The sequence below is a fragment of the Sminthopsis crassicaudata genome, chromosome 6, assembly GCF_048593235.1.
Source record: "Sminthopsis crassicaudata isolate SCR6 chromosome 6, ASM4859323v1, whole genome shotgun sequence".
In the NCBI taxonomy this organism is placed as follows: Eukaryota; Metazoa; Chordata; class Mammalia; order Dasyuromorphia; family Dasyuridae; genus Sminthopsis; species Sminthopsis crassicaudata.
In genome coordinates, this window is record NC_133622.1 from 147,203,768 (window position 1) to 147,231,672 (window position 27,905).

The 27,905-nt window shown below is 35.8% G+C and overlaps 1 protein-coding gene across 1 annotated transcript; it reads right to left on the reverse strand.

Annotated features, from left to right (window-relative positions):
- Positions 1–11,839: 11,839 nt before the first annotated feature.
- Positions 11,840–27,546, reverse strand: LOC141545972 (alcohol dehydrogenase 1-like). The gene is made up of 9 exons (XM_074273423.1): positions 27,488–27,546; positions 24,843–24,944; positions 23,643–23,781; positions 21,847–21,934; positions 21,524–21,743; positions 21,073–21,333; positions 20,490–20,625; positions 13,629–13,767; positions 11,840–11,990 (listed from the first exon to the last, which is right to left on the reverse strand). Exons 1-9 carry the CDS (start codon positions 27,524–27,526, stop codon positions 11,966–11,968), a joined length of 1,149 nt encoding a protein of 382 aa, XP_074129524.1. The 5' UTR covers positions 27,527–27,546; the 3' UTR covers positions 11,840–11,965.
- Between the last annotated feature and the right edge of the window lie 359 nt (positions 27,547–27,905).

A 27,905-nucleotide genomic window follows, 5' to 3' on the forward strand; every position in this document is an offset into this window, starting at 1 on the left:
ACACATGCTAGAAGTATATAACATAATCATAATCAAATAATCATAAATTGAAAATTTATAAATGTCCATAAGTCCATTGTCCATTAGTCTCATCTTGTGTGAGGAAGTCCAATGATTCCTGCTGGTTTTTAAAGTTCTTTAACAGTCTTCTTATTATCCATGCTCTTTCAGTGTCAGATGTTTCTTAGATCTTCTCCTTTATTTTGAGGTCTTTCTCTTTTTCTGTCTCTCTCTGATGGACAAGGCAAATTACTACTCGTTGGCACCCATCTGATTCCTTCTCCTGCTGAAGAAATAAAAGCAAACCCTCTCTCCCAGGCATTTAACCTATCTAATTACCTTCTATTTACCACTTTCTAAATATCTTCTCATCATCTGGCAATTACATTGGAATTGTTTGCACTGGACACACCCCTATTGGTTTAAAAGGCCTTCATTCTCCCCAAGTGCAATCCATTTTTGCAATCTGATTGCCTTTTGACTGACTTATCAGGTAATCCCTTTCTGCCATGTGATTGCTTCTCTGCTGATTGATTAAATCAGAGTCCTGGCCTTCTAAAGGTTCTTTGGGTGTAACATCAGCTGCCATCATGCCCCAAGTCTTTTTTGCCTGGGGCCCTGGACCTGGGCCCCTCATCCCATTTCCCTGAATTATTCTACACTCTGATGCCCAATGGAGTCCTCTGTTGCATTTTGGACATGGGGTTTTAGGTCTTCTCTCACCCTGTCTTCTCACTGTATCTCCATACCTACACTGAGCTCTTAGATGCCCAATTTTTCCACATTGAAAACATCGCCGAGTTTCTCTAGAAGGCCCTTGCCAGGAGGGACCCTGTCTTTCCACATTCATCATTGTCCGGGTGTAAAAAGCATTTGTTCCCACTGTAGCACAGCGTCTTATGATCTCCTCTAAAGGAGCATCTTTGTCTAATCCCCATATAATTCTTTTGCAAATCTCATTGGCATTTTCCTTAGCCAGATGTCTGGTCATTATTTATGTAGCTGAATTTTCTCCAATAGTTCTTTTGACAGCAGTTTGCAAACGTCCCACAAAATCTGCAAAAGGTTCATTGGGACCTTGCTGTATTTTAGTGAAAGCCTCTCCACGATCTTTCTGTCCAGGAAGGACACCCCAAGCTTTTATCGCAGCCTTAGCAATTTGTTCATATATTGTCATGGTATAATTAATCTGTTCCGAATTCTCTCCATACTGACCTTCACCAGCTAAGTGCTCAAAAGTGAATTGTGTGTTAACTCCTATTTCCAAATTGCATCTGACTTGAATTTTACATAATTCATGAAATTCCGCAAGCCATAATAAATTTTCTCCAGGTTCCAGACATGTCCTTGCTATGGATTTCCAATCATTCGGGGTTAGGACTTCATAAGACAAACCATCTAGTAACATTTTGACATAAACTGATGTAGCCCCATAAAGGGTACAACCTTTTTTCAAATCCTTAATTGTATTCAAATCTAAAGGTGCATATCTTCTCCTTTTTTTACCTACAGAGTCAGTATTTTCAATCACAGGATATGCATGTATAAAATCACTTATATCCTGTCCTTCTCTCTTAGCTTTAACCAATGCTTTTTCTAATCTTGTCATAGGCTTAGGCTGCTTCACAGGCAATTCTGTTTGTGTTTCTGCCTCTTCCCCTCCTTCTTCCTCCACCTCTGAAGGTGGGGTTGATGTGGGCCTGTCAATAATCTGTTCTCTAGGCAGGGTTGAAGCTTCTTCAAGAGAATCATACCACAATTCCTCATTTAAATCTTCTTGCTCTAGGGCAAGATCTTGATCTTTCCTTTTTTTCTCACACTTCCTCCTCTGTTCATTTTTAAAACTTTTCCTTCTCCTACAACTTGCTTGATAGTTTAAGGCTAATTGAACTATGTTGTAGATATAAAATACTTCTGCAGAAATTGAACGAGGCCCATTTTTTGCTTGAAATTCTTTCATTTCATATCCCACTAGCTTCCATTTATCTACATCTATCTTTTCTTCCTCTAAGAACCAAGGGGATGTGCGTCTTAATGCAGCCAAGAGTTTAGCAATCTGTACCCAGGTTACAAGTAAACTCTGCTCCTCAATTATCTTGATTATACTCTCTATAATACCACTCCTGAATGGGGGTGGAGCTGAGGTTGCTTCTGGGGCTGGGGTTGAGTCGGCTGAGGTCCAGGGATTGAATATAGCTAACATCTGCCCCATTTCAGCTATAAGAGATTCCTGGTTTAGCCCTTAACAAGTTAAGTTCCTTATTTATCTATTAGCACGCTCACTTAATCTTTAACAAAGTTTCCTCGTTACTCACGGTTCTGGGTCAGAGAGACTGAGATCTAGATCAGAAGCTTTTCCACTGGAATCAGGACTGTGTCTGTCCCTGTTCGGGCGCCAAATTGCGAAGGTCTGGTCTAGCTCCTCTTGTCAGGATAAGCAAAAGTCCTTGCCCCACGTTGGGCGCCAAATGTAGCATGCTGTTGTCTCCAGAAGCTGCCGGATCGCTCTCTGGGAAGAGATCTGCTGTGTCTACTCAAATCTTTCAGACAGATTCTACTTCCTGCAGTGAACCGTTGTCTCCAGGCAGTTGCTGTTAACTCTTGTCCTTAGAAGTGACTTCCCTTCCTGCAGAGAGCCCCGTCAAGCCTGATGCAATGCAGAGTTTTTTTTTTATCTCTAGGAGTCCTCTCTTTTATCCTCCCAGAGAATGGGCGTGGGATAATGCAAGGGCTTCTGGGAAGAACCACTTCAGCCAATGGGCTTGCTCCTTCTATCAAGTCAACCTGAGTTCTCACCTTGTAATTGTCCAACCTGAATTCTCACCTTGTCACTATCCAGACAACCTCAGTTCTCACTTAGTAATACTAACACATTTTTCTTGTAGATCTCTTTTAAGATCTTTTAAAATTTCTTCTAGGAGAGCCTTGTGTTGTGGGGACCAGGTTATATCCCCCTTTGGGGTTTTGTCTGGAGATTGTCTGTTATTAGTCTCCTCAGGGTTGGAAATCTGTTCTCTTTCAGTATAGAAGCTATCTATACTTAGAGCTCGCTTTGCTTTTTTACTCATTCTTTAAAAAAAAAACAACCCTTGGTGTCTGCCTTTAGGACAAGGAGGTTCCAAGCATCCTCTACAAAACAGGGACTAGTGGACAATGGCTGTCCTGCAAACAGGCTGATAAAAGCGGCTGTCCTCCAGAGAGCGACTGGCTGTGATTATGCTGAGTCACTCCTGGTGCTGGGTAGGTGTGGCCAGGTCCCATGAAACTCTGCTGTTTTGGGGTACACTCTACCTTTTGCGTTTGTGTAACTTTTCTGCTGATCTACTGCTTTGCAACCAAAGCAGAGCAGCCAACACTGTGGTAGTGTCCTCCCCACAAATTCTCCACCCAGCCCCCTGTTCACTCAGTGTGCTAGCTCTGTGTTCTACTTCCCTGCCTGTGCTGGCCTCCTCCCCTGCCCAATCAAGATAGACCTTTACTGGCAATCTTCCAAGTTACCTTTGGCTGGTAATTTGTTGTACTCCCAATATTTGTGGATTCTACCAGTGAAGCACTATTTCTGAGGCTGAATTTTTGTAATAGTAATGAGAGTAGTAGAGGAGCTCAGAATGAAGCATGTATCCTCTCCGCCATCTTGGCTCTGTTTTAGATAATTAATCCTTAATGTAACCCTAGGTCCTTTGCCTTTTGAATTATGGTATTTCAGGCCCTCTGATCCTTTATTGTACAAGCTGCCAGATCCTGGGTAATCCTGCATATTGCTTCTTGATATTTGAAATTTTTTTTTTTTTCTGGCAGATTGCAGCTCTTCTTCCTTGAGATTGTGATTCTGATGTTTTGCAACTTGGGAGTCCCTTGGGGGTTTTCCTTGTGGAATCTCTTTGGTGATTGATGGATTCTTTGAAGAATGCTATCCAGGCTCTTTTTTTTTTTTTTTTTTTTTGTCATGGCTTTCAAGTAGGCCAATAATTTTTAAATTGCCTCTTCTAGATCCCTTTTCCAGATTGTCTGTTTTTCTAATAAGGTAGTTTACATTTTCTTCAGTTAGCTTTGCATCTGTTTTTCCATTTGATTAATTCTACTTTTGAAAGTGATTTCTTCAGTGGATTTTTTTTTTTTCATTTGACCAATTATATTTTTTAAAGAGTTGTTTTCTTCAATTTTCCTCCTTCCTTTTCCAAGCTGTGTACTCTCATTTCTTCTTATTTTTTTTTCTTCCACCTTTCTTATTTGCCTTTTAAATTCTTATATAAACACTAACAAGAAGCTCCTTTGGGCTTGAGACCAATTCATATTACTCTTTGAAATCTCCTTTTTGGACATTTTGTCCTTATCTGAGTTGATGTTTTGGATTTCCCTGTCACTCTTGTAGCTTTCTATGGTTGAAGTTCTTTTCTGTTTCTTGCTCATTTTCTTTCATTTTCTTTTGGTATTTCCTGTGTTTTGACTTTTATGATTGAGCTCAGCTGAAGTGAAGGGAGTGCTGTTCCAAGCTTCTTGTGCAACTCTGACCTTCACTTTGGATATAGGGGACTCTTGTGTTTGTAGGGGGTAGCTTTGCCTGCTCTTTCCAGGAAACAGCCTAATTTCCCAGAGTTTGCCTTCTGAGCTGGGACTGGAGGCTTCCCTGATCTGCTCCTCTACTGAGTCAGGATGGGTCTTAGTTGCTGATTTGCTGTGATTAAGACTCTCTCACTGGCTTTTCCAGAGTCTATCTGAGCTGGACTGAACACCCTTTGCATTCCAATAAAACTGATGTTTCTTAAAATTTTTTCCTATCTATCTTGTGCTGGAGAGTTCTTTCATTCATCAGACTTTGTTCAGTGGCTTGGTTTCATGTGGTATTTGAGGGAAATTGGAAGAGCTTGAGCAGCTTCCTGACTTTACTCTGCCATCTTTGAGATTTCTTTCATTATATCTATGGGGCAATTATAATACACACATACACACACACACACACACACACACACACACATCTATATATACATATATGTATACACACATATGCATATACATGAAATTCCTCTTCAATTATATATAAAAGCAATTTTTAACAGTTTTTAAAAAAGGTTTTGAGTTCAAAATTTAATTTCCTTCACAATCCCTAAAAACAATAAGCAATCAGATATAGGTTTTATATGTATGTAAAAAAAATCTGCATTAGCCATTTTGAATAAGAGGACTTGAATAAAAGTAAGAAAGAAAGTGAAAATGCTATGCTTTAGTCTATATTCAATTAGTATCAGTTCTTTTACTGGAGGAGGATAATATGCTTCATCATGGTCCTTTGGGTTTGTCCTGAATCATTGTATTATTATGAATAACTAAATCATTCACAGTTCTTCATCAAATAATATTGCTGTTATTATGTACAGTGTTCTCTTGGTATAGCCTACATTTTACAAATGAGAAAACTATGGCTCAATCAATTTAAGGAACTGGGGTGTTAGATTGTAAACTCTTTGAGGTAAGAATATTTTTGCTTTATTTGTGTGTATGTTTAGAACTTAACACAGTGCCTGGCACATAGCAGGCATTTAATAAATGTTTACTGATTGATTGTTAAGTATAGAGAAAAAGAAAGATTTTGAGGGGGTAATAGTCATCTTTCAGTGTTTTAATGGCTGGCATCTAGAAGTAGGATTAGATTGGTTCTATTTCTTTCCAGGGAGTGGAATTACAGAAAATGCAGTGAAATTTCAGAGAAACAGAATTAGACATGATATATGAAAAAAAAAAAAAAAAAAAACCTTCAAAAATTAGAGCTCTCCAAATGTGGAGGAGGTTGCCACTGGGAGCTGGTTAAATTTTGCCTCATTGGAGAGGAAGGCTAAGTGACTTGTTTAAGGATACACAGGTAAGAAACTTACTTATATCAGTCCAGTGGGCATTATATGGTAATGATAGACTTCCTTCTGTTATGTCACTTAGCTTCCCTGAATCTTGGTTTCCTCATTTGTAAAATGAGTGAGTTGAACTAGCTGGTCCCTGAGGTCCCTTCTAGCTGTAGATCTCTGATGTCATAAGTGACAGGCTTTTTATTTATCCATTTCCAGGGAGGGGAAACCATTGGTGGACTCTTCCACTAAGGTCCTCTGATTTTGGAGCTAATGATCTTTCTACTATGCTATACTTTCTTCTTAGTGTATAACCTTAAAGTACTTCATTAATGATTAAGGCAGGCAGTAATTAAGGGGAGAGAATTTTGCTGAATTACTAAGATTGCAAAAGGTAAAATATTAATATGAAAACAGTGATCTGTCCTCAAAACTTTGAGACCAATATTGCTGAGACATAATGGGGAGGAACTCAATATTGTATGTGATTCAGAAGAACTGGTTTTGAGAGTTAAGGGCAGAGGAGAAGGAAAGGTTCATTGTCAATTGAGCCTGATCCATTTAAGAAGTAAAACACCAGGCTTAAAGCATTATTTAGTTTTTCCCCTTACATTCAAAACAAAACAAGTTCTTTTCTCACTGACCACACCTTCTTGCATCATCTTTGGCTGGATTGTTCCCTGTCCTGATCATTCTCCCAAGGTTTGTGGACAGAGTTAAGGAGTTACATGAATATTTCAAAAATTCCCAGGGGTTGTGAGGATGGGCTTCCCTTAATAAACATGTCCTGATGTTTATTGCTTTTGATGCTTAGGGATTGTATCAGCCTTAGTCCTTCAGGGACCTGATGGTCATGCTCAAAACCCATCAACTATGTGTAAGCATTTATTTTGATCGGGGGGCAATGACCTTAGCCCCTCCATATTTTTATTTGTTTCATTAGTGGTTCCTGGAGTGGCCTGAGGAAGTAGAGGAGATGACTTTTTCAGATACTGTCAACAAAAGACATGATGTCTATAGCTACATTATCAGAAAAGATAAAAACTTCCCCACCCCCTAATCCCTTTGCCATTCTGTTGACTATCACATTGGGACTTCTTTGTCCTTCCAAAGGTACCTAGGTTCATTTTTGTGAAATTTTACTTAGATAAACATGCTTGAGAAATAGATAGAATATAATTGTTTTTGGTTCTTGTATATCTCTCTTAAGGTTATTTTTAATCTTTAACCTAAAACTCCTACAGTGATACCCTTAGTCCTAAATACTCTAGGTATAATTATGGGTACATAGGGACTACTGACTGTAATCTTATTTCCAAGTCTGAAACTATTTCGAGTGCCAATAGAGTTCATTTAGAATTTCTTTTCTTTTCTTTTTTTTCCCCTGAGGCAATTGGGGTTAAATGACTTACCCAGGTTCACACAGCTAGGAAGTATTAAGTATCTGAGGTCAGATTTGAACTCAGGTCCTTCTGACTTCAGGGCTGGTTCTCTATCCATTGCACCATCTAGCTGCCCTAGTGATCCAGTTTTGCAGTGAATTTTGTTAATTTCTAAGTTTTTGAGAATGCACGTCATCAGTTCTATTTATTTAAAAAGAGCTGGAATTTTCATTGGCTGTCTACCATGCATGGAATTCTTTTTCCTTTTTTATCTCTGCCTCCAGGTTTCTCTTCAAGCTCCTGTTAAAATTCAACCTTTAACAGAAGCTTTTCCTGATCCCCTTTAATTCTGGTACCTTCCTTTTGTTAATTGTTTTCCATTTATCCTATAAGACAAATGGAAAACAAATTTTGCAAATAGTTGCTAGCATTTTATCTCTCTCATTAGATGATGAGCTCCGGGAAGGCTGGGGCTAATTTTTTTTTTTTTTTTTTTTTTGGCTTTCTTTATAATCCTAGTGCTTGACATGATGGCTAACCATAGTAGGTGATTTAAAAATGATTACTGGCTGACTGAAAGGTAATTTGTGAATACTCGATATGAATTATGAATATTCAATATGAATACTTATGAACTAAATGTAACTTAATAAGTTTTTTTCATTTAGATTTGACTCATCACATATATAATTTGGAGTATATTGGGTCCTAGGTGTTCCAACAGGGTGTTAGGCTTGGGAAATTTTTCTGAAAGAAATAATAGACTTTTGTTATAGAAATTTCCTGCAAGCTGTTATCTCTGCTTCCAGGAAGGTTCAGGCTAGTGGATAGCTGGAATTTGAGAATTCTAAGCTTTAGTGGGCAGCTTTAACCTTGTTGTTGTCATTTAGTTTGTTCTACTCTTTTGACCTCTTCCTTGACAAAGATACTAGAGTGGTTTGCCATTTGCAAATGAGCCATTTACAACTTATTTTACAGATGAGCAACTGAGGCTTAAGGGTTGAGGCTTGAGGTTTAAGTAATCTTCCCAGGGTCCATAGTAGTAATCTGAGGACAGATTTGAACTCAGGAAGATGAGTTTTCCCGATTCCAAGGTTATTCTCACCCCAACCCTGACCTTACCTTTAACCCTAACTATAATCCTAACTCTAACCCTAATCCCAAACCTATATATATGCCTCTGACTCTAACACCATCCCTAAATCTAACCCTAAATTGGTTCATCTGAATTAGTTTCTAATCCTAACCCTAACCCTAACTCTAATGCAAAATACCTCTGATTAACTCTAGCCTGAACCTTAACCCACCCTAAAACTGATCCAGTTCCTATGTCTACCCCTAACCTTAACCTAACCTTAACCCTAGCCTTTGAATTTGCCTCCCACATGACTCCATCTGAAATAGTATGACTCTAACCTAATCTTAAATATCTCCAACTGGAATCTTAACCCTAAATCATAAAATCCTCTGACTTAGTCTCTGACTCCAACTCCAACCCTAAATTCTAACCCTAACCTGACTACTCTAACCCTCTGACTCTAACTTAACCCTAAAACTAATCCTAAATGCACATGTTTGATCTAACACTAGCCTTAACCCTAACCCTGACACAACACTCCCATCTACCCCTCCGATTACTCTAATCTGAAATTAATGTTAGTTTATATCTCTGCCTCCAATTCCAGACTCTAATCCAATTCCAAGGGCTTCTGACTCGAACTCTAACCCTAATTGTCTCCAACTCTGCCTTCAAAACTAACCCTAACCCAACTAACCAAATCGTGATGCATTTTCTGACTCTAACCCTAACCCAACTCTAACTATAAACCCAATCCTAACAGTTCCGACTCTGTCCAACTATAAACTATGTCTAAATTTCTTCCACTCTAAACTTAACCCTTAGCCTAATTTTGATTTAAACCTTAAACTACTACTCTTATCTTAAACTCAACATTAATCCTAACACTAATTAATCCTAAATGCATTACTACTTCGGAATCTAACTGTAATCTTAAATTCCAATTCTAATCTCTTGGCTATAAAATACAATCCAACCATATATCCTCTAATCTCCCACTCTAATCTTAATGCTAACCCAACCCTCAGACTCCAACATTCAAGTTAATCCTAATCCTAACCCAACCTAACCCTAACCCACTCTACTTCAAATGGTCTGACTCTAAACTAAATCTAACCCTAGACTATAACTCTAATCCTAACCCTGACTTTAAATATAGTCTTAATTTTCAATCCTACATCCCACCCTCCTCATTCTAACCTCCAATTAATTCAGAATTCCAATTCTAACCTTAAACCTAATTGTCTCCAACTCTGCTTCTGATTCTCCCGCCAAACATGGGACTCTAACACAAGCTTAAATGCCTCCATTTCAAATTCTAGCCCTACCTGGAAATTTTAATCCTGCCCTCTGATTATAACCCTCCAGCTCTAACTCTACTCTCAAATGCTTGTCTTCAGTTCTAATCTTAGCCTTTAGCCCTATCTATAACTCAACCCTCTGATTCTAACCTGCTGACCCTAGCCCTTGAACTTTTAATTTAGTTACACAGAAAAAAGGAAGGGTTTCAAGAGTATGTTTCTTGGAAGATCAATTTGAGGTGTAACTAAAGATTTGCTTTGTGCAAATCCATATCACCTAGCACAGATACTTGGGTTCTGGGAGAACCTGTTTCTTCAGTCCTTACCACATGGGCTGGAAGAGACTTTTATTTGGCTGCTTAGTTGGAACAGATTGTCTTTGAAAACTGCCAGGCACAGTAGCTTGCGTGTTAAGATTAGACTGGGACACTCCTTTTCTTTCCTGGGGCATCCAGAGAAGGTGAAGTTTCCTTTCACCCACAGCTTGGGCACTGTTTACCATCTGGGAAGAAGAAACAGCTACTTGTTCTTGCTCTTCTCCTTAATCCTTTGGTCCCAAGAAATGGGTTTGGGATTTTGTTTTGGTGTTTTTCAGTTCTAAGCACAGGTGGCAGAATATTCATAGAACAGGGAGCTCTAGCAGAGGCATCAGTGAGCTTGCTCTTGAAGAGATGAGCTCAATATGGGTCTTCTGACTTAGATCTTCTCATGACTAGCCTAAGTAGGAACTGAGCTAAGCAATAAACTGAATGCCTTCCCTATCTGCAGAGTAGGAAGTAGATAGGGAAGATTATGTCCACCAAGTATTGGGAATAATTTTTGCTTGTTTTTTGTAAAAGTAGAATCCAACTGTTCAAGGGTTAAAAGGACTGAGCTGCAAAGTATCCCTGACTACCATCCGTGGTGACTGGAGCCAATGGTAGATACTAGATAACTCAAATAATCTTAATGGTATTGGTGGGTCTTGGAAAAAGGTAAAATGAAATATATATTCTCTCAGATAGTAAGAGCCAGGGAGCTCACTGTTATGAAAGGAACTGGGGAAATTATACTATAGAAGCAGACTGACCAGATTTCTTACATCTCTTTTCTTTTTTTGGGATGTGAGGAAAATTCTGAGCTGATTCCCTGAGAGCTAGGTGAGTACATATCCTATGTGGATCAGTGTGTACCTATGTCCCTGGCTGCCTTTGTACCTTTTGTACTTGCTTTTTTTCTGACTTTTGTAAACAAATAATCTAAAATGGATGTGTCCAGGCTTAGATACAACTTTGTAAGTTGAGAATGTCTGCAGGCCAAGAGTCCTGTTGAATTGGAACTGAATGGTGGTAAGGAAAGACCCATTTACTGACCACAGTACTGGCCCAAGACTAGCTGGATAGTTTAGATATTGAAGAGCTGAGATGAAATATAAAATATATGATTAGCAGTCTTATAAAAGTACACCATATTCTTATGAGGTTTAAATACTAGTCTTTCAACCAGCCAAATATAACAGTAGATGTGTTAAATTCCTGAATCCACTTAATGTGTGCTGTATTTGTGGGTAGCATTTAAGGGTATTTGTGTGTTTTTGTGTGTGTATATGTGTAAATTATCTGTCTCATTATTATTAAATTATTTATCCCTAATTTAAATTGTATTTTGAGTCCAATTTTGACTTGGGAAGACCTAGACTGAACCACAAGCTAAACTTTAAACAATTTTCCCCTGGGTTCTAGGGTGAAGAACTATATGAGCCAATAGATGAGGGGAAAAGAGAGGATAATCTCTCTAATGAGAGGCAATTTCCCAGGTCTAAATTAGATCCATGTGGTAGGAGTTGGTGCAAAACAAGGAGGGATGCCCCCACCACTGTGCAGTTCAGTATTAGTCTCACCCAAGAACGAGATTTATTCCTCAATTTTAGACTAGTTCTGAAAGTTATATGATTCTCACAATGCTCTGCTCCTCTTTTCCACTTCTCTGGTCCAAAATGTAAGAAGGCTTCATAAAAGTGAGGTTCATCTAGTATTCTTGGTATTGTTTCATGGATAACTATAGCTAAAAGAATAATTACCAAGTGGCTAGTTCACTTCTGATAGTTTCTCATTACTTATGTTTTCTTTAGAAAGCAAATCTAGTACATAGTTGAGACTAGGCCCATACCCTTAAGGGTAAGCCATGAGTCAATTTTATACACAGATTTAAAACAAACATCTTTTAATAGCACAATCTTCAGAAGTAGTTTATTCCACTTCCCACTGTTTTAAGAAGTACCACGTTTCTACCACCAGTCTTGATGAATATAAAGTCTTCAAGAGGATGACACTTTAGCAAGGAAGGATGTTTCCTTGAATTTCCATTCCCCCTTTACCCACTAAGATCTCAAAACAACAGGATACATCGAATACTGAAATACAGAAGTGCAAAAATAATTATTTAGCCATATGTTTCCAGACATGGACAATTTGGATGTTTGTTTTTCTTGTCCATTATTGTTACATGGATTTTGTTTTCTTTTTATTTTCAACTGGGTGGGAAGGAGATAAAGTGAATTTTTATTAATAGGAAAAAAGTAATATGAAATATAGATTATATTAAAAAGAGAATTTTGAAGTAGTCTATATAGCCTTGTCCTTAATTTCCATTTCTGATTGTTCTCCCAAAAACATTTCCACTTGAGGAAGAGCAGCAAACCTAACTTTTACAATGAAGGAAAGAATCTTTTCATTCTCTTTCCTCTGTTGTTGATTCTCTGCACATCATAGTAGATCATACATCATAGAAGAATGTGAGGTGGGGGAACTTCTTACTATGTATGTTGTATTGAAGAGTATCTATAATAGACTGACTAAATCTCAGAATGTATTCACATTACAGGGACAATGTTATTGACCCAGTGATTCCAGCAATGTGGAAGGAAGTCTGAGAATTCTAGTTAGAATTAACAAGTTAGAAGTAACATCCTGCCTCCCTTTGTCACAATGAGCTTTTAAAGTCCCACTGCACGGAAAAGCTCCTGGGTTACTGTCAATGAGGCACAAGTCATCCTCTCTATACAATTTCCTTTGTGACAAAAGGCCTGTATTTTCTAGAGAGCTGACATGGTTTAAAAGCATCGTATGTAACTGGGGACCAGAGGAAGCCAAACATGGCAGAGTGAAAGGAGGACTGCTCTGAAAGTCTAAAGATCCAGCTTCTTCCAGCCAGCTTTAACTAGCTATGTGCCTTTGGATAGCTTAGTGAATCTCTATGGATCCCAGTTTCATCATTGCTTAATAATAATATTAGTAAATGCAATTTACATTATGGTTTGCAAGCAATTTTTTTTACTCTAATAAATAAGTAGAATTTGTATTCTTTCCACTTTACTTTTGATGAAACTGAGGCCTCCATCCAGTCGGTTGCTAAGTCCTGTTAGTTCTATCTTTGTGACATTTATTTTATGTTTTCCCTTATCTGATCTGACACAGTAGGTCTTCATTACCTTAGACTGTTGCATTAGCCTTCTTTTTGGTCTGCCTTTATCAAGTTTTTTTTCTTACAATAGTCCTTTCTCCCTTCCACTATCCAGTCACTGCACATTTCCCATATTTTTAAGTTGCAATTTTAAATGTGTTTACTTAAACTTTTAGACTTGTAACACCAATGTTAATAATATTAGGAACTTAAATAGCGTATTTAATTTAAATTTTTATTTTCATGTATTCACTTATTTTTCTTAAGTATCCTCTGTCTTTGGTCTTAGAGAGATGGCCAAATAACCATCCTTTTATTAATAACCTGCTGGTGTTATTAATAAAATAATTAAAAACTATGTCTTGTAACTTTTTAAAATGTCACTATTATGGAGTTAGACAAGGGAGTTTCGTGGAAAAAAGAGTCTGGCTTAAATTCTTCCAGGAAACTGCTCCTTCTGTTGAGTACTTACTGTGAGATTTCTTTGCCTAGAGATAAGCCCTGTCCTGAGAATCTTTAAGTTGAAATTTTGACTCTATTATTTTTCTATGCAAATGTCAGGCACAAAATGGATCAAAAAAGCTCTTACCATTTTCCTGATTGGAGGAGTTCAAACCCTTCATTGATTTTGACAAAAGGTAGTTTATGGGTTATCAGTGAGTCCACATCAATTTTCTTTTTCATATAATCATCTACTAATAAAGGAATATTATCTCTGATTTTATACTCTGTGAAAAAAAAAGATAATACAAGTACTTGAACAATAAAGCTAATGAATCAAGTAAATGTCAGTACCATAGAAGTAATGAATAGAGAAATTTCCCTTGACAGTAGTGTAATAATGTTCTTTCCATCTTTTCCAGGCAACACAAGAAGCTAATTGATTGCCTAGAAGAAACACTAGATGGGGCTTGTGGGTTTCCTTTTCATGGTTTCCATTCATATTCCTATGAATGTTCATGTTTCTCCTCTTCTCAAAGACTGAAAGATCTTTTCTTATCTATTAAATAAAGATCAAATGCTTGAGATAGTCATTCAAGGCCCTATAGATTTCTGAGTTTAATTCAAATTCCTTTGGATCATAAATCATAGGAGAATAGGAGAATAAATCATAAATCATAAATCATAGGAGAATAGATTGAGATCTGGAAAAGATCTATTGATCTTTTACATCTATTACAGATGAAGAAACTGAGACCCAAATAGATTAATGACTTGCCAGGCACAAACAGTTCAGAAGGATCTGAACTCAGATTGTCTTGCTTCTCAGTCCAGGACTATACCTACCACATTACATTGCCCCTATAGAATTCACTCTGCAGCCAAATTGGATCCCTCACTATACTTTCTTCATATTTTACTTTGCCATTGCCATATCTTTGTTCCATATGATTAGAAGGTCCTTATAAACCCTTCCTGATGAAATTTTTAACAATCCTCCAAGGCCTAGTTCAAATACAATCTTCTTCATGAAGACTTTTCCTTCATTTTACTTGGATGTGATCTTTCTTTTTTTCTTGTTCTCCTCCTTCTCCCCTCCATTGATTTATTTTAAAGTTAAATTTTCAGGAAGAACCAGACTTCCCCTGTTTACAGGGATTGGGTCCTTGCATTGAGCTAGGATTTGCATTGAACAGTATAGAGCTCATAATTCATGTGTAAGAAATTGAATGTTCATTGCATTGTGTTCTTTTCTTTTTCTTCAATGTTTGTGACTTCTCTGCAGAAATTAATGTTTTAAAAAATGTTTGAAAGTTATTTTTTTAATTAAAAATATTTGAGTTCCAAATTCTTTCCCTTTTTTAGCTTTTTCACCACTTTGAGAAGGCAAGCAATATATAAATTATACACATAAAATAATGCAAAACATATTTTATATTACCCATATTTCATAAAAAAGAAAGAAATATATATATATATACTTCAATTTATACTTGCACACTTTTTAATATCATTATAGACAAGGAAATAAATTACTTAAATAATCCAATTTAGAAAAAAGAAATTGAATAAGTCATCAATGAATTCCTTTTTTTTTTTTTTTTTTTTTCCTGAGGCTGGGGTTAAGTGACTTGCCCACGGTCACGCAGCTAGGAAGTGTTAAGTGTCTGAGACCAAATTTGAACTTGGGTCCTCCTGAATTCAAGGCTGTGCTCTATCCCACTGCACCTCCTAGATGCTTCTATCAATGAATTCCTTAAGAAAAAACCTCTAGGGTCAGATGAATTTACAAGTGAATTCTACCAAACATTTAAGGAACAATTAATCCAAATACTATGTAACTATATGGAAAAATAGGCAAAGAAGGAGTCTTGTCAAATTCCTTCTATGATACAAATATAGTGCTGATACCTAAACTAGAAAGAGCCAAAACAGAGAAAGAAAATTACAGCTCAATCTCCCTAAAGAATATTGATGCAAACATTTTAAATTAAATATTACCAAGGAGATTACAGCAAAACAATACACTATAATCAAATGGGATTTATACAAAGAATGCAGGACTAGTTCAATATAAGGAAAATTATTCACATAATTGAACATATCAATCACAAAACTAATAAAATTTCAATAGGTGTAGAAAAAGCTTTTTACAGTACCCATTCCTATTAAAAATACTAGAGAACATAGGAATAATGGGAGTTTTTGTTAAAATGATAAGCAACATCTATCTTTAGATGTCAGCAAGCATTATTTGTAATGGGGAGAACCTAGACACAATCCCAATAAGATCAAGGGTGAAATAAGAATGCCCATTATCACTATTATTTAATATTATACTAGAAATGCTGGCTTATGCAATAAGGAAAAAAAAAAAAGAAAGGAATTAGAGTAGGCAAAGAGGAGATGAAACTATCATTCTTTGTGGATATAGTTGTTTAAAGATCCTAGAGAATTATCCAAAAATCTACTCAAAATAATAACAACTTTAGCAAAGTTGCACCATATAAAATAAACCCACATAAATCATCAGCATTTCTATATGTTATTAAGAAATCCTAGCAACAAGAAATAGTAAGAGAAATTCCATTCAAAAGAACTGTAGACAAAACAAGATATTTGGGTATCTACTTGTCAAGACAAACTCATATAGTTATATGAACACAATTATAAAATACTTTTCACACAAATAAAGTGAGATCTAAACATTTAGAAGAATATCAAATGCTCATGGGTAGGTCAAACTAATGATAAAAATGGCAATCAAATTGCCAAAAAACATAAAAAGTAATGAACAGGCTGTTTTTAGGAAAGCCTGGAAAGATTTACATGAACTAATGGTGAGTGAAACAAGCAGAACCAGGAAAATATTGTACACAGCAATAGCAAGATTGTGCAATGATCAATTATGACAGACTTGGTTCTTCTTATTTCTGTTTTTATATGTAACTGGGGAAAATAAAAATAAAAAGGAATGCAAGCACTTTAATGTATGTTGCACATGAGTAGTCAAACAAAACATTTATAAAATAGTCATGTTGTGAAAGAAAGAGACTAAAAAAACCAAAAAACAACCACTCAAGAAAGATTAAACTAAAAAAGTATGCTTCGATGTGCATTCAGACTCCACTAATTCTTTTTCTGGATTATGGATAACATTTTTTCATCATAACTCTTTCAGAGTTGTCTTGGATCATTGTTTTGCTGAGAATAGCTAAGTTATTCACAGCTTATCATCTTACAGCTTGCTGTACATAGTTCATTTCACTTTGTATCAGCTCATGGAAGTCTTTCTGGTTTTTCTGAGAGCATCATTTCTTATAGCACAATAGTATCCCATCATAATCACATACCACAATTCATTCAGCCATTCCCCAATTAATGAGCATCCCCTCAACTTCCAATTCTTTGCCCCAGAAAAATTGCTGCTATAAATATATTTTGTACATATAGTTTCCTTTCCTTTTTTTTTTTTTTAAACAACCTATTTTAAGATACAGATTGAGTAATGGTATTACTAGGTGAAAGGGTATGCATGGTTTTATAGCACTTTGAGAATAGCTCCAAATTGCTCTATAGAATGATTAAATCAGTTTATAACTCTAACAACAATACATTAATGTCTCATTTCCCCCACATCCTCTCCAATATTGGTCATTTTCTTTTTCTGTCCCATTATTCTATTTAATAGGTATCTAGTAGTACTTCAAAATTGTTTTAATTTGCAGTTCTCCAATCAATAGTGAATTAAAACATATATAGTTATGATTATTTCATCTGAAAACTGTTCACATCTTTTGATCATTTGTCAGTTGGGGAATGACTGTTATTTTGACTCAGTTACCCATGTTTGAGAAATAAAACCTTAGAGAAACTTGCTTCAATTTTTTTTAAAATTACTTTTGCTAACAATTTTGTTTCTGTTTCTTTAATTCTTTGTCTCCTTTCACTCTCTCCTTTCCAACTCCTCAAGTGTTTTGCTTCTAACTATTGTCTTCTGAAATCTACTCTTCTTTTTATTTCCCCTGGCCCTCCTTATTTCCTTCCTCTCTTACTATTCAGTATTTCTTACTATTCAGATTTCTCTATCCAATTGACCGTGTGTTATTCCATCTTTGATCCAATTCTGATGATAGTAAGGTTCACTCATTCTTTTCTCTCTCTTCTTTTATACTATAAAACCTTTTTCTTACCTCTTTTCTATGTGACATTCTACTCCATTCTACTTTTCCCTTTTCCTTTCTCCCAGTACATTCTTCTTTCATCCCTTAATTTTATTTTCTTTAGATATTATCCCTTCAATTCAAATAGCACTTATCAGTCTATATATACTTCAAACTGCCATAATAAGGAGAAAATTCTTATGTTATAAGTATCATCCACTCACGCAGGAATGTAAACAGTTTAACTATTTAAAGTTCCTTATGATTTTCCTTTTCCTGTTTGCTTTTTTTATGCTTTTCAAAAGTTTTGTATTTGAAAGCTAAATTTTCTATTTAGTTCTGGATTTTTCATCAAGAAGGTTTAAAAGTCTTTTATTTCTCCCCTACCTTACCCCCTTGAGGATTATATTCAGTTTTGCTTGATAGGTGATTCTTGACTATAATCCTAGTTCCTTTGCCCTCCATAATATCATATTCTGCCTGCCAGTCTTTTAATGCAGAAGCTGCTAAAACTTGTGTTAACTTGACTGTGACTTCACCATATTTGAATTTGTTATTTTTGGCTGCTTGAAATATTTTTTCCTTGATCTAGAAGATCTGGAATTTGGCTATTATATTTCTGGGAGTTTTCATTTTGAGATCTCATTCAGGAGGTGATCAGTGGATTCTTTCAATTTCTATTTTATTCTGTGGTTCTAGAATATCAGGGCAATTTTCCTTGACAATAAAGATGATGTAGAGGTCCTTTTTTTTTTTTTTTTTTTCCCTCTGAGGCAACTGGGGTTAAGTAACTTGCCCAGGGTCACACAACTAAAGTGTTAAGTGTCTGAGAACAGATTTGAACTCAGGTCTTCTTGACTTCAGGGCTGGTACTCTATCTACTGTGCCTCCTCGGTGTTCCTTGAAGTCCTTTTTTTGATCATGATTTTTAGGTAATTCAATAATTTAAAAATTATCCCTCCTAGATATATTTTTCAATAAGATATTTTATATTATCTTCTATTTTTTATTGTTTTGGTTTTGTTTGATTTTCTTGATTTTTCATAAAGTCATTAGTTCTCATTTGCTCAATTCTAATTTTTAAGAAATTATTTTCTTAACTTTTGTACCTTCTTTTCCATTTGTACAATTCTGCTTTTAAAGAAGTTGATTTCTTTAGTGAATTTTTTCCTATTTGGATAATTCTATTTTTAAAAGGAGTTTTTTCTTCAGTGAATTTTTGTGTCTCTATTTCTACTTGGTCAATTTTGCTTTTTAAGAGTTTTTTTTCCTCAATGGCTTTTTGTGTTTCCTTTGCCATTTGGCTTATTCTGTTTTTTAAGGTGTTGTTTTCTTCAGGTTGTGTGTGTGTGTGTGTTTCTTCTTTAACAAGCTGTTGATTTATCTTTATGATTACTTGCAGCACTCTTATTTCTCTTGTCAATTTTTCCTTTATCTTGATTTTCAAAATCCTTTTTAATCCCTTCCCTGGCCTGAGATCAATTCGCATTTTTTGGGAGGCTTTAGATATAGGAGCTTTGAATTTATTATCTTCTGAGTGTATGTTTTGATTTTCCTTGTCATCATAGTAACTTTCTATGGTCAGAATATTTTTCTGTTGTTTGCTAATTTCCCTAGCCTATGATTTGACTGTTAACTCTTTGTTAAAGTGGGATTCTGCTTCTAGGATAGAGGATGCATTGTTGCAAGTTTCAGGAGTTTTTTTGCAGCTGTTTTCAGAGATACTTCTAGGGATCTGTAAATTTTCGGTTCTTTCAAGTTGATATATTATAAGAAAAGGTTTGCTTACTAATTTCCTGGCTTGAGCTTTGGTTTGTGAGAGATCACAAGCATTCTTTTCAGCCCTAAAACTGAGAAGCATTTGTGCTCCACTGTTGCTGTAAACTCTGGTGTGCTAGTGTTCTTTCTCATCCTGAGACTGTCATCTAGGACTGTAATCAAGGCCTTCTCCTAGTTTTCTGGGGCCAAGTGGCCTGCAACTGTAACTGTACTTTACTCTTACCCTGATTGGGCAAACCTTTCTTTCCAGCTTTCCAATTTTTCCTGTACTGGAAAATAGTTTCATTCTATTTTTGTGAGTTTTTATGCTGTAGAATTTGTTTTGAGTCATTATTTGGAGGAATTTTGGGGAAAGCTTAGGTAAATCCTTGCCTTTATGCTGCCATCTTCTCCAGTTTTTTTCTTCAGGAATGCTTGGAATTCTGTATTTCATTGAATATATAGTTTTGTAGGTTATATTTTCCTGGTTATGATCCTCATTCCTTTGTCTTCTGCAATAAATACTTTTGAATTGATTTATTTATGAATAATAGCCTTTCATGATAATGATCAGTTTTTAGTTGCAAATAATAATCAATATACATACATCTGCCACTCTATCCTTTAGTCAGAGATGTACTCATAAATGTTTAGTAACTGACTCTACAAAAAATGTATACAGGACACGATTTTAAATTTAATCTGCATATTTTAAATGTTATCTATTATTTTCTCAAGCCGAAAAATAAACAAAACAATAAATAAAGAATTGTTTTGTAACATTTGACAGTTTCAAAGGTATAGATGCTTACACTGAAAATTTAAGCTTTGGTGAGCTGGTTCTATTTTTAGAATGGAATAGAAATACTTTTAGCTTTCTCTGTATTAATTTTTTTCTATATCTACCTTGTACATACCTGGTACATAATAGATGTTCAACAAAGATATAACTAATCCATTGATTGACTTTATTCCTCTCTCTTATTCTATTAATGTTAACTGCTATTTGTATGTCCCAATGTTTCTGAAAAATTCAAAAGTATTTGTTAGAGTTAAAACCCCTAGTCCTTTCAAGTTTTTCTTCCTACCTCCTATCAAGCTCCCTTTCAAAGTCCGGCCAGACAGTAGCTTCATTGGGTCAAAAGAGAGTTGGGATTTTGCTGGTGCTACTCCAATAATTACACAGACCCCATAGCTCATGTTGCAGGATTCCAGAGCAGCAACCTAAGTGTTAAGAATACAATTGTGAGTCTTTCAGTTATACCTTTGGTCACCTAGTGTTTTACTGTGAAGCTTACTTCCATAAGAACCAGTAGAATTAATGCTTAATTGAAGTATAGATCATATTAATTTGAGCCACATGAGATAGGATCATAAATTCCTATTTCTTAATTAGAATAACGTGTCACATGAAGTAGTTTGTTTTAAGTACCTCCCTGTTTAGTGTCTGTGTGCTCTAATGCTATATCACTGAGTACAATATGTGATTTAAATGATTTGGAAACATTCTACTCTATAGGACATTGAAAGTAAGGTAACTTCCCATATATATATATATATATATTAGCTGTCTTTTAAGTTTTAAATAATTTTTGGTAAGGTTAAATTAATTTAATATGTGGCTACTTGCTGACATAAAACACATTCTTTCTATGCCCACAGATAACATACCATAGTGTCGATAGTCCCAATAGCCTCAAAGGTAAAGTCAGCACCATATTCAGTCATTTCCATCACCACCTGCTGGATGGGCTTCTTGAAGTTTCGGGGATTAAGGCAATCAGTGACCCCAAAAGCTTTTGCCTTCTCAAATTTCCCTTCATTGATGTCAATGCCAATGATCCTGGAAGCACCAGCTGCTTTGCACCCAAGAACAACTGCAGAGCCGACACCTCCAAGCCCAAAGACAACACAGGTAGAACCAGGAGTCACCTGCACATGAAGAACACAAATTCCTAGTGAGACTTTAGGGCTGAATAAATCTGCACCATCAAAATAAGAGAAATGTTCTGCACAGTTTGCCTACATCTTTACAAGACTGCTTGCTTGATCATTTTGGCTGATTCAATCTTTCATCAGGGAAAATCTTTGTTTATTGAACTGCCCATCAACACATACTCACCTGTCCAGTATTAACAGCAGCTCCATAGCCTGTGGGAAATCCACAGGCTAATATACAGACATTCTCCATGGGTGCATCATCATCAATTTTTACTACTGAAATCTCATGCATCACGGTGTATTCAGTGAATGTGCTTGTTCCAAAAGCATTATGCACTTTCCTCCCTCTGCATGTAAATCTGGTGGTACCATCAAGCATCAGTCCAACTGGAGAAAAGATACTAGTCCATGGAAATAGACAGACACAGATTCACATAAAGCTAAATGAGACCCATTAGCTCTAGGTAAAAATGTAAGCAAAATCAGTGATATAAGGGCACTTACTCTTCCTTCAGGCAACAATTGCCCTTGGCATGTAAGCAGGAGTCACATTTTCTGCACTGAGGCAAAGCAATTAATAAGACTTTATCTCCTAAGGGAAGAAAACAGAAGAAAATAATCTTTATACTGTATGGAGAGGAAAAACTGAATAGCATAAAGTGAGGAAATAATTCATCAAATTGTATAGGTCGGATTTCATAAAAAATAACTCACAAAATTGGAATGAAACATTGACACTCAGCTACAAAGGATAGACCTGAGAGGTAACAGTCATTTTGAAAGCCTAAACCAAGCATAGAGAACTAGGAGGATATCCCAGAATGCCCTTTGGTGCTGCAGCTGGAAGGACCTGAAAAATTCTGGTTTGGGTTTTTCCTGAAGATAGGCACCGGGAGCTGCCCAGACTCGGTGGCACTAAGCATGGTTTCACTTGAAAGAACTCACAGCTTTTGATCTTTTAATATTAGGCAAGTCTCAAGTTACTTCCCTCTACAGCACATTTGGGAAAGGTAAAGGAACAGTCATTTTTTTAGGTACTTACCAAATATATGACAGACATTTTTCTCAACTCTTGACAAAATATTTTCTCATTTGACCTACACATAAAACCTGGGCTCATCATTCCATTTTATAATTCAGGAAACTGAGGCAGACAAAGATTAAGTGACTGGTTCTATCATATTGCTGAGAGTCTGAAACTAGATTTGAACTCAGGTCTTTTTGGTTTCATGTCTAGTACTCTCTCCACTGGGCCATCTAGTTACCATTACATGCTTCCTAACTGTCCACAGGCTTTCCCCAGCATCCAGAAGTGAGAATTGCAGAGTGTACCTTGATCTGGATGCTATTCCCTCCATTTTATAATTCAAATCATCTGCCTGTTTCTTCCATTTTTTGCTGACACAACCACAGGCAGATTGCCCTTTTTCTGGCTCTTTGTCTGAATAATATAGTTTTTACATCTAGATAAATTATATTCAGGTTGGTATTAGTCAAGGAAGGTTCCCTGTTTGTCCTCATTGACTGAAAACATCATGCTAAAAAGTGTGGGAGCAAGCACACAGCCTTGTTTCACTCCATTGGTGACTGGGAAAGCTCAAGAACATTATCCATTGTCCAGAACATGGGCAAGTATGCTGTCATGAAATTAATGTACTATTATTATTATTATTTTTTACTATTATTATTTTATGGAGAAGTCACACATGGCAAGTGTTCACAAGGTAGTCAGAAAAGCAATACAAGGACATTCTCAAGGCTTCTCTTAAGAACTTTGGAATTTATTGTATGACATGGGACACATTGACTCAGGACCTCCCAGAATGATGTGCCCTCCTCAGAGAAGGTGCTATACACTATGAGTAAAGCAGAGAGATGGAGAGTCCACCCCAAATATTCATAGGGACTATTTGTGTCTGATCTGTGAAAGAGCATTCCAAACTTGTATTCGTCTGATCAGTCACATTCAGACATACTAATTCGTCTCTAACATAGTGATGTCAATTTGGTCTTCTTTGAGAATGAAGGACAACAACCAATCAAATCAAGAAAGGTTTTTCAAGTATAAGATCAAGACTAAGAGAGAAGAACTTTCATATACTTGGGAAGGTTTATATTCTAACAGAGGATTTGGCAATGTAGTAATCTAAGTTCCTTCCAGTTCTGAATCTCATAATCGACTTGTAATATGTGAATCTACTTCAAAATTGCTTTCCTTTTTGTAGGGGATTTTATTGTTTTTGTTGAGTGGTCAAAAGGAGAAGATGGTCACTAAACACCGTTTTGGGTTCCAGCCTCACCTGGTTTCACACTGTTCACATCTTCTCCAATGCTTTCTACTATCCCAGCTCCTTCGTGTCCCAAAATTGCAGGTAAAGGCGTTTTGAATGTTCCATCTAGTATGTGATTATCTGTACCACAAATCCCTGAAGATATAACCTGCATAGCAATTAAATGACATCAAACACAGTGGAATAGTTCCTTTCTATATTATCAGAGGTTCACTGAAATCTAGTATAGTATATACTTGTATATTTTAAAAAACCTCATTGTAAAACAGAAGTGCAAAGTTTCTTATATATAATCCTCTTTTTAAATTTTCTGTACATATCAGAATTTTTGTTTATAAAACTGCTGAGTCAGAGCTAACTAGATGATCCAATTATCCTCTGATGCTTGTTTTCCACCATGCTAGAGATATAAGCAAAGAAGGCTAAGAAAGTATGTTTCTAAAGAGATTTTCTTTAAAAAACACCCAAATCTTAGTATTTTAAAATCTACCATAATCTTTTCTAGTTCTGATGAATTTTCTGTATTTTCTCTGACCCCTTGATTGACATGCTTAGGTTTATTAGACAGATGTGACTTAAAGCATATTATGGCTGATAAAACAGATTACATATTCTTCTACCCTCCCCGATCCTGCCATGCTGTTATTGAATCATATCTATCTCTTCATGACCCCATTTTAGATTTTCTTGGCAAACATCCTGGAGTAGTTTGCCATTTCTTTCTTAAGTTCATTTTACAGATGAGAAAACTGAGGCTAACAGAGTGAAGAGATTTGCTCAGAATCACACAACTTGTAAGCGTCTGTGGTTGAATTTGAACTCAGGTTTCCTGATTCTGGGCATGGTGCTCTAACTGTTTCACCATCTAATGGCCCTGCGTGTCCTCATAGTGCTTAATAAATGCTTGCTGAATTATTTACAATGCAAGGCATCCTATATGGTTGCAGTGTCTAAAAGTGTCTAAAACTTCAGGGGCAGCTAGGTGGTGCAGTGGACAGAGCACCAGCCCTGAAGTCAGGAAGATCTGAATTCAATTCTAGTCTCAGATACTCAACACTTCAACACTTCCTAGCTGTGTGACCCTGGATAAGTCATTTAACCCCAATTGCCTCAGCAAAAAAAAAAAAAAAAAAAAAATCTTCATTCCTACAGGAGGAATTCATATTGAATTTATAATCATTAGAAGATAACTATAAATATCAAATTTACCTTAATTCGAACCTCTCCAGTCTTTGGAGGATCAACTTCCACTTCCTCAATAGATAAGGGAGCATTACTTGTCCAGGCAATGGCTGCCCTGCATGTGATAACCTGTCAAATTAATTAAATAGAACAAACTCCTGATATAAGTTGTAATTATGTTTGACATCCCTTTTACTAAAGACATCCTGGCTGTCTCTTTTGCTATCTTTTCAAACTGAGGATGGTTTTCTACCCTGTACATTTTAGATAAATATAAAAATAAAGATCTGAAGGAAGGAAACAAGTAGTTATGAAGTTACATAGTAATGGGACATGTATTGTGCTAAGTGCTTTACCGGTAATATCTTATTTAATCCTCACAACAGCTCTGGGAGAGAGGTGTTCCTATTATCCTCATTTTACAGATGAGAAAACTGAGGTTGATAGAGGGCAACATGCTTTGAATTCAAGTCCTTCTAGCTTCAGTTCCATCACTCTTATCCATTACACCACTGAATACATAGTATATAATTAAAGTAGCTTAGGTGCATCATTTATTTATTTAAAATTAATTTTTATAATTATAACATTTTCTTTGACAGTACATATGCATAGGTAATTTTTTTTTTTTTTTTTTTTTTTTTTTTTTTTTTTTTTTTACAACATTATCCTTGTTCTCCCTTCTGTTCCGAATTTTCCCCCTCCTTCCCTCCACCCCCTCCCCTAGATGGCAGGCATTCCCATACATATTAAATATCTTTCTACACTTGCGGCAGGATGGATTTTGTTCAGGTTGATGGTTTTTCTGTTGTGTCCTTCATATATTTCCACAATTTTTATGTATTGGAAAGAGTAAAAGATGTAGAATCTGAAGACCTGATTTTAAGCCCTGACTCAATCATTTCTATATTAAATTACCTTGGACATGTTGCTCATCTTTCTTAGACTCAGTTATTTTGTGAAGTATTCATGCCAATCCCTGTTCACATGCCTCATAACTATAGTGTTGAGAGTCTCAAAGAAATAATTTGTGTAGAAATGTTCTTATTAATTATAATGTGCCACATACATGTGAATTTTTCCTTTTACTAGATAAATGTTTAAGGGAATGGAATTGAGAACCAAAAGTTTAGATTTTTACAGAATAATTGCTAGTTTTTATCCTGTTCTAAAATTAAGAAGATGGGAATTCATCACCATAGTACAAACATAAAAATAAAAATGTTTTCTTCCAGTTGAGAAAATAATTTTATATTACCTTCATTTTTTAATGTAGGGATAGTATCATTTGTGATGCTTTCCTGCTTTAGTAAGAATTGTTCCTAAATTTATTACGAAACTTGCTTATAACTAAGAAATGTCTTGGTGAGAGTGATTGGACTTGGAATTTTATCACTATAGGCAACTTCTAATATGAAAATTCCTTCCACTAATACAGATCAGTAACTGTTCTGCTTTACATTTAGAACTGGAAGACACCTTTAGAAGTCATTAATTCAAATTACTAATCTAATTCTTTATTTTTCAGATCAGGAAAATGAGATCAAGTTCAAAGTCATAAAAGTAGTAAGCGACAAAGACAGGATTTGATACCACAGCTCTCTGATTGCAAAACCAACATTCCTTCTGCTCTACCTTGCCTGAAGTTGTAAGAAATTAAGTGATTCATCCGTAGATGCACTTAGATGTATGGTAGGGCTTGAACTCAGGTATTTCTGACTCCAGAGCTAGCCCTCTAAGTAATCTGTCATGACATTAATACATATTAGAGATGATTAGATTTAAAAAAATTTATTCAAAAGATTTACCAAATGGTTTCTCTGAGTAGTGTGGAGATTAAAATTAGCCCACCTACACTAAGAGAGACTGACACAGAGGTCTGAGTCAATGGCACTTTGTTTAAAGGTCCTTCCAATCAAGTGGACCTCAGATCTTCCTCATGATCTGAAATGCCTCCTCCTTCCAGAGCCTTATTTTTATAGGGCTAAATGTCCAGTCATTCCAGAACAGCCTTTCCAAATACAAAATTATTACATTGATTGATATATAACACATAAGCTAAAATAAGCAATATGAAAGCAAGGGACATCTCCATATGCTTCTTCATTTGGGCAGAAAGAAATGTTACAAATTTTAATAGTCAATGATCTAAGTGGTCATAAAATAGTAATCTGCTCCTATTGGACAAATGATTGGTCTGGAGGTACAAAAATATTTTGGGGGACTTTCCATGTAGTTGTCATCTCTGTCACTGGATGTGGTCATCATCACAAGGCAAAACATGGGTGGAAGGACTTTAGTTAATTTCCTATAGTTAAGCAAGTGAACTTAGAATCTGCAGCTCACAGTTCTAGGGTCCTGTATACAGAACTTAGAAATGATTCTATCAGATTGATTAACATTGATTGGAATAGAGTAGGAGTCCAAAGATAATTACTTCTTTGAGTAGCAAGAACTTTTATTTCAGTAAAACACACATTTTATAATAAGTTGAATTGCAAAAGTGATCAGGAATATATCAATATATAAATAAGTAATTCTTTCATATACAAGTAAAATAATATTTTACTTAATAAAGTTCTTCAGTTAATGAGACAATACACTTCTCTGTCCACGTTATCTATAAAACTGAAATATGAGAATATATTTCTAGAAATAAACTCTCCACTCACCTTGCCAGCGGTTTCTGTAGGAAATTTGGCTTGATTCATTGCCTTAGAAGTAACAGAGAAAAATAGAAATCTTTTCGCTGTCTTGCTGAGAAGAAAACATTACCTGTATTTATAGTTCCTTAATTTATTGCATAATTATATGCTCATAAATAAGTGAGAATATCAAGAGATAAGGAGATGAGAGAATAATGAAAGGCATCATAGAGGAGATATAAATAAATTAGAAAGGAGCAAGGGGGAAGGAATTGGTAGGAATTTTCTAGCTTAAGAGTAAGAGGGAATGTAAGGGAGAAAACTAATGAAGGGAGAAAAAAGAGAATGAGGAAAGATTTTTTTTCCCCATTGGTTCTGGAGTCAGAAGATTTAATTCCACCTCCAGTGCTCAATACAAATGTAACTTCAGAAAATTCACTTCAGC

Excerpts from the sequence above, each read along its gene's own strand:
- LOC141545972 (XM_074273423.1), bottom strand. The coding sequence starts at position 27,526 with ATGAATCAAGCCAAATTTCCTACAGAAACCGCTGGCAAG. Across the intron at positions 21,935-23,642 it reads TGTGAACAGTGTGAAACCAG|GAGATAAAGTCTTATTAATT; the intron begins GTGAGGCTGGAA and ends TTCTTCCCTTAG. Across the intron at positions 21,334-21,523 it reads CTGCTGTTAATACTGGACAG|GTGACTCCTGGTTCTACCTG; the intron begins GTGAGTATGTGT and ends CTTCATGTGCAG.